Source organism: Triticum dicoccoides, chromosome 5A (genome assembly GCF_002162155.2).
Source record: "Triticum dicoccoides isolate Atlit2015 ecotype Zavitan chromosome 5A, WEW_v2.0, whole genome shotgun sequence".
NCBI lineage: Eukaryota > Viridiplantae > Streptophyta > Magnoliopsida > Poales > Poaceae > Triticum > Triticum dicoccoides.
Genome location: NC_041388.1, coordinates 666,500,560 through 666,507,938, shown reverse-complemented (window position 1 = coordinate 666,507,938; position 7,379 = coordinate 666,500,560). Strand labels below are relative to the sequence as shown.

At 49.4% G+C, this 7,379-nt stretch overlaps 1 protein-coding gene across 1 annotated transcript; it reads right to left on the bottom strand.

The window, feature by feature from the left end:
• Positions 1-3,171: 3,171 nt before the first annotated feature.
• On the bottom strand, positions 3,172-4,406 carry LOC119298358 (RNA exonuclease 4-like). The gene is made up of 2 exons (XM_037575792.1): positions 4,381-4,406; positions 3,172-4,174 (listed from the first exon to the last, which is right to left on the bottom strand). Exons 1-2 carry the CDS (start codon positions 4,404-4,406, stop codon positions 3,172-3,174), a joined length of 1,029 nt encoding a protein of 342 aa, XP_037431689.1.
• Between the last annotated feature and the right edge of the window lie 2,973 nt (positions 4,407-7,379).

Below are 7,379 nucleotides of genomic sequence, written 5' to 3'. Positions count from 1 at the left end.
TGAAGTGGAGGAAAGAGAACTTATAAGAAAAGGCTTGTCTTCTCTTATTTAAGATAAGACAAGAGATGATATCTTAGCACAATATGTGTCACCACGTTTTTAGAAATAACTAATTATGAAGATAAGACTAAAAAATGATCCATTATAGACATTTTTTTTATCATCTCTTAATTACATGTAAGATCTAAGATAAAACTATCTTATCAACCATTGTACATGCCCTTAGGCGCACAACTCTAATCTGCACCGCACATCGATCATACACATCACATCCCGGGCCGCTCGCGCGGGCGGCTCCGGAGGAAAAAACCTAGATCCAAGCGCCCCTCCTCCGGGAGACTTCCTGGCCGCCGCCGCGGCCACCGGCAGCGGCGGTGATGGCGGCGCTCGGCCGCCAAAGGTGGCGGGCAAGATCTGCACGCCCTTGCATGGCTCCTTCGCGCGGGGAGCACCGTCTTGCGGGCGTCGCGGCGGCTGGCGGTTTTGGTGCGGTGGCCCGTGGCGGAGAGCACTGGAGGAGGAGGAGCACGGTCGCGAGGTGGAGAGGGGCGGCGGTCTTCCTCGGGCGCCGGCGTGTGTGTCGGAGGCCGCGGCGCGGGGTCCCTGGCGGCTGCAGATCTCGGAATGGAGCGGTGACCGGGCGCGGCGGCCGGGAGTCGCAGTGCTGTCCGGGGCGTGCGGTTTGCTTCCTGTCGGCTCCCGAGTGGCTCGGGGAAGGCAGCGCCTTGGATTGCTGGTGGTGGCGCGGTCAAGATATGGCCGGAGCTCAGCTCAGGAAATCGCAAAGGGAGCGCCTTGGTGGGTGCGTGCGTTCGCTGGAGGCGCAGCGCGCTGGCTCCTCCCGTGCGTGCCCCTGGTCGCAGCGGCTTGGCTGGCTGCCGGAGTGGTTTGGCCAACCCACGCCTGTGGTGCCGGCGGGTCTTGGCAGCGCCAGGGAGGGTGGCTTGGAGCTGGTGACGTTTGTCTTTCGACCGTGCAGGAGCTGGAGGTTGGCCGGTGTGCTTTCGGCTGTGTGATGGGTTGGTGTTCCGCGACGGTTTTGGCCATGATGGCAAGGCGCTGCTGCAACGGTGGTGTAACCCTGACAGATTATCCCAATCCTTGGATAGGGGTGGGAGGTGTGCGATTGTTGGATGAAAATCTTGCTCGCGTCTTCGGCCGGAGCTGGCGGCGACGGCGCCTGTGGGTGTCGTTTCCCTCCTTGGAGACGTCGCTGAGGTGTGTCGGCATCTCCCCTTCTTGATCGAGGTGTGGTCTCCGGGCGAAAGCCTTGGTCCATTGTAGGACTGGCAATGGCGACGGTGTGACGTCGTTACTCTGTTGAGAGCATCGTAGGAGGAGACTTGGCTAGCTGATTCTGTCTGGTGGTTCTCCGGTGCTTGCCGCTGGTTCGATTTGATCTTCGTGGGCGCTATGTACGCAGCTGCCGGTGAATTGAAGACGATGGCTTTCTCGAGGCCGACCGAGTCTTGCTACCCACGCGTCGTCTCCTCTTAGGCACTCAATGGTGGTAGTGCGTTGGCAAGGAAAATCTGGTTGGAGTTGTTGTTCTTCGAGGTGACCGGTGTTTGTGGTGACGCGGCTAGATGATTGGTTTAGGGCAGGCCCTTTTGCTTGTGTTTGTAATTGTCGTGGTGGCTAATCTGTTGATTAGCTTCGATGTGGAGTTGTGCTACACTTGTTGTTCGCAGCAAGATATAGTTTCTTATACTTGATTTCTGCCTTCTATAAAAATATGGTACGCCTAGGCGTACTCTCAAAAAAAATTCAGCATGTCTACTCTCTCTCTCTCTTCTCTCTTCTCTCTCCCAAATAACTCCATCCCTTTTATGGAGTACACTTCACGGCAATATTCCGTGTCGTGTTAACTTAACTAATAGACATGTGAAAGTCTCGCCTAAGTCACAAAACATTTGTTGTTTCTATGTGACAGAGCAAAAGAAGTCTGGAGAAGACTAGGGATGGACGATATTGTCGACAGAGTTTGTAAAATAGACTATGCGGGTGAGGCAATCTTGGAATATTTACTTTCATTACTAGATCAGGAACTATGTATTATGGGCACTCGTAATGTGCGTGACATGATTGCCATATCAGCCTCGTACTTGTGGTGGGAAAGGCGCAAATTGGTACACAATGAGACTACTCAGAATGCACAACAGATATTCATGGGGATACGCGCTCTCGCTGCCAATTTTGTTAATGCCTCCTCGCCGAAGGCTTCCATGAAAAGAGGAGGATGGTCTAACCCTCCGACGGGATTTGTTAAACTTAACGTTGATGCTTCTTTTGACCTAGACCTTCTCAGGGGTACGATCGGGGTTGTCTTAAGAGATGACAAAGGTAGGTTCATCGGTGGGGGAAGTGGTAAGATTGACTGGTGTGCAGATGTGTTGATAGCTGAAGCTTTGGTGTTAAAATTTGGCCTATCGCTTGCGCAAAGGACGGCTTGTAATCGCATAATTATTAACTCGGATAATATGGAGGTGATCGAGACCATGAACGAAGGAGGACGATCGTCGGGGGCAGCAGCTGCAATTTTTTATGACTGTTTTCACTTAGCTTGCGATTTTTCTATTTCTAGATTCGAGCATTGTAATAGAGAGGCAAATAAAGTTGCTTATGAACTTGCCAAGTTGGCTAGATTTTCATTCATTTCTGATTGGTTTAAGGAACCACATAATGCAATTGTACCAATCCTCATAAACGATGTAATGATTATTTCTAATGAATAAAGCTCGAACTTTCTTTCAAAAAAACTCCATCCCTTTTATTCAACTTTTTCTAACTTAAATCATTTATATCATTTAAACGAATATTTTGATTCCATATATATATATATATATATATATATATATATATATATATATATATATATTTTTAAAATCATGGCGCAAAGACCTTTAGAACAAGATTAAATATTGGATATATTTCAACTATTTTGAATTTTTTAATTAGTGAAATCTGTTATTGTAACGAGTGAAATATGTTACTGAAACGAGTGAAATCAATTTTTAAAATTAGTGAATCAATTTTTTAAATGAGTGAAATCTATTATTGGAATTCCCCTTTGATCAGTAAGTAAAGCCCGAAGAATCGAATTCGGCAGGGCAGCCTCTCAGTGGCCGTGGCTCATGCTTGGACATGCAGATGCAAGTGCAGTCGTCGAGGCTAGTCGTCGAGGCACCAGCAGTGATAGTCCGGCTTGGACGTGCTGAGGAGCTCCTCCGGCGACATGCGCTCCAGCTCCCGCTGCCTCCGCGCCGGGAATGCCACCGCCGCGCACGCATCGTCTTCGCCCCCGTTCTTCGGCGGGCCGTGCCTCATCGAGCTCATTCTCTTGTACAGCCGCATGGCCGCCACGCAGTCCTCGTAGGGGTGCTGGTGGCCCGTCTGGATGTCGTAGCCGAGGCAGCTCTGTGTGAGGAACCGGAGCGAGTTGCTCATCAGCCTGCCGCTCGTCTTCATCAGCGGCGGATATTCCGCCGTGTCCCGCTTCAGGTACGCCGGGTAGTCCATGCCCAGCGCGTCGAGATCGTGCTCCAGGCCGTGGCCGACGAGGAGCCTGGCCGCGCCGCGGGAGGACCTGACCTTCCACGGCTGCTCGCCGTTGAGGAGGATGGCTTCCACCTGCCGCTGCATCATCTTCACCGTCGGCGCGTCCCGCAGGTACTCAGGGCGGATCCCCGTGGTCTCGTACCGGTAGTGCGTCACCGGGACGAGCGGCCTCACAAAGTTCTCGAAGACGATGGCCTCATTCTCGTCGATGACGCAGACGCGCCCGCAAACGTCCAGCGTCCCGTCGCTGCCGCCGCCCACCATCTTGCAGCCCAGCGCCACCACACCACCGACGGGCACTCTTGGCATGGACCTCGAGGGAACCGGGGCGCGGGAGTGGTGACAGGTTGGGCTGTGGGCGCGGAGGGAGCCGGAGCTAGGGAAGACGGCGAGGCAGAGCGAGCAGCCCTTGGCAGCGAAGGCCGTGGCGCAGGCGGGCTTTGGGGGCAGGGAGGCGCCGAAGCCGAGGTGGTCGCGGAGGGCGTCGAGCGAGCGGCAGTGCTTCCCGCAGACGCCGCAGCGCGGCTCGTGCGGCGAGTGGTGCGACGCGCGCATGTGCTCCACCAGGTGCTCCATCCTGTTGAACTGGCGGTAGCACGCCGCGCACTTGTTCCGGCTGCATGCACCCAACGAACTGAATCATCCATCGTCACTACTAGTAAAACATAGAGCAAAAACAAAATGTGCAAAAACTAAAATTTGGTGGCATGATGTCACAAAACTTTCGAACCGACTGCAGCCTATACAGTAGAGTTATTCAACTGCATGCAAAATGTGTAATGAGAAGACAAATGAAACGGAGCAGGTGGCCAGTGAGTGCACCTGTGGGCATCTGAAGAGCTAGCCATGATCACTCAGTCACCTTTCCTAAGCAAATAAGCAGTGCAGGATGCAGCAAACAGAGGTTGAGATTGGTTGGGTGGATCGTAAGAATCTGTTCACATGGACGGGCGGCTATTTATCTGCCTGCAAAACCCATGGCATTCGATTCTTGATGGCGACTTGCCTTCTTCACCAGTGCTTATTACTACAGAGGCGACAAGATGTACTCATCTTTCTTGGAGCATCAAGAACATAGACACCAGCCCCCGAAAAAAAAAAAGAACATAGACACCAGAACGCCCTCATGATACACCAGCTGCTGTATGTAGAAAGGAAAAGAGAGGGGAGAGAGATCAGATACCCTGGTCAACAGATCCGGTTTGAACCAAAAGGCAAGAACAAACTGATGGAAAGATTATCCTATCATTGGCTTTGCTTTAGCGATGGAGGAGAGGCGGAGAGCCGCAGAGGGCCATGGATCCAACCATGGATATCCTAGGAACATACCTTCTGGAGCTAGCTTTGCTTTTGGGGACGTTGTCATCTCGTTCTCGGCGGGGATCAAAGGACGGTCCTGGCCCGGCGCATCTGGTTTGCTATCTTCAGTGACTACAAATCGACGTCGAATAGATTCACAAAACTGAAGGTTCATGGTGAGCGCAACCGCGGCATGTTGGACGGATCTTGTTCAAGCTGAGTTTGGCATGTCATGAGGCCAAAAATAACATATGTTTTCTTCAGTGGACAAAAAATGTGTTTTCTGTTGTAACAACGAGTCTAATGAAGCAAATTCGGTGTTGTAGGTGTTGATTTTTCTTTTGGTAAACATGGTCAAACTATCACAAGTTTGACTGAAGATGCAGTTAAAACTTCAATTAATTTATAATGAAGCAAGTATATGCATAGCTATGTACTCCTGGTGGTTTTGACGATTGTACCTTGAGCTCCTTTACGGTGATTGGGGCAGTACTGGGAGTACTTTCGAGTACTTACCCCTTTGAATTTTATTAGCCGTCCGATCTGGTGGGGGATTAAAAATGAATTAACCTAATTATTTTAATCAGAGAAGGGCATAATGGTCCAGGGTAAAGTATTCTGTTTTCAACCGATCACGTCCACGACGTCTAGATCCAGTCCTCGTTCTCGTCAAGTCCTCGTTCTCGTCCTCTTCATTCTGTCCGACGAGCCCGGCAAGAGGTACCAACAACGTCGTCGGCGTCGTCCTCGTCCCCTTCACTATAAACAACGTGTCCGGCGGCAGGAAGAAGATTAAGGAGCGACATCTGCGGCGGCAGTGTCGGCAGCGACAGTGGCGACACTATAGGAACTTGCCCCCGCCGATCACATCGCTTCCGGGCTTGCATACTAAGGTATGAATCGCCCGAATCTCAACTCCTCCCCGTTGGAAGTGACTCTTGAAGGAACTCCAACTTCCTCGTAGATGGATCTATACTCTGCGGTTGGCCCTACGGTTAGGCCGCAGGGAGATATCAATGCTTGTTCTGAAAGTAGGCTTGTTTTTCTTGATGCAGCAGGAGATATCAATGCCTATGGGAGATATCGCCATAAACTTACTTTGTTTCGTAGCCTGCACTTCCTACTTAGATTAGTTTAGTCATCGTCGATTTAGATTTCCCTAGTGCATGCAATTCAATTTAGAATTTTCCATCATCCATGGTCACTTCACTAGTTTATGGGGGACCCAGTTTATGGGCGTTTATGATCGCTTGCCATAACATGTACAGGGAGCAAAGTTTAAAATTCCAAGCAAGATTTCGTACTGGGTTTTGCATGCATTTATGTTTGTCCTTTCAGATTTTTATTCGTCTGAATTGTGATGCAGGAAGACATGGCGGATGTAAGTCATGAGTCAATGATGGAGTACTATCATATTGCCAACAAGATGTTTAATAGTGAGGATGAAGGTTATAGATTCTATAACAAATATGGTCTTGAGAAAGGTTTTAGTGTCCGGAGAAGTTATGTCGAGTGGGATGAATCCAACTGCCATATAATTTTAAGGAAATTTGTGTGTAGTCGTGAAGGGGTTCGTGAAGAGAAGCACATGGAGAGGAAGATGGAATATAGAAAGAGGAGGCCACGGAGTATAACTCGTGTAGGGTGTAAAGCTAAATTGGTGATTGCAAGACAGGAGGAAACAGGTCAGTGGTTTGTCAAGGATTTCATCAATGAACACAACCATCCTCTAGCCCCACGGGATATGTCGTGTCTTTTGCGTTCACACAGAAGAATTAGCTATGAGCAGAAAGCGGACATTGCAGACATGGAAAAATCTGGGATCAAAAAACACCATATTATGGATATTATGTGCATGCAATATGGTGGATATGATGAGGTTGGATGCATTATGAGGGACATTTACAATTTCTGCCATGCTAACAAGCAGGAAACAATTTCTTCCGGGGATGCTCAAACGATGATCAATCACATGGTGGCGAGGCAAGAGTAAGATTCAGATTTTTTTCTTCAGGTACTTGGTTGATGAACCTGGCCATCTGAAGGGACTGTTCTGGTGTGATAGTCAATCCCGACTTGACTACGAGGCTTTTGGAGACGTTATTGTTTTTGATAGCACATATAGAACCAATAAGTACAATCTGCCATTTGTGCCGTTTGTCGGGTTGAATCACCACCGCAGCACTGTTATTTTTGCATGTGGTATCATTTCACATGAAACAAGCCAGGCATATGAGTGGATGTTACGGACCTTTTCTGATGCTATGGGACAGAAGCATCCTATATCTGTGATCAAGATGGGGACCTTGCAATGCAGAGAGCAATCAGGATGGTGTGGCCTGACTCAAACCATAGGCTCTGTATATGGCACATTCAGCAGAACATTGTACGCCATCTGCATGATGATGCGGTAAAGGAGGAATTCAGATATTTCATATATGATACATCTTCCATTGAAGAGCATGAGAGAAAATGGCTACACTTCTTACAACGGAATAAAGTAACAAGTGAGGACTCCTGGC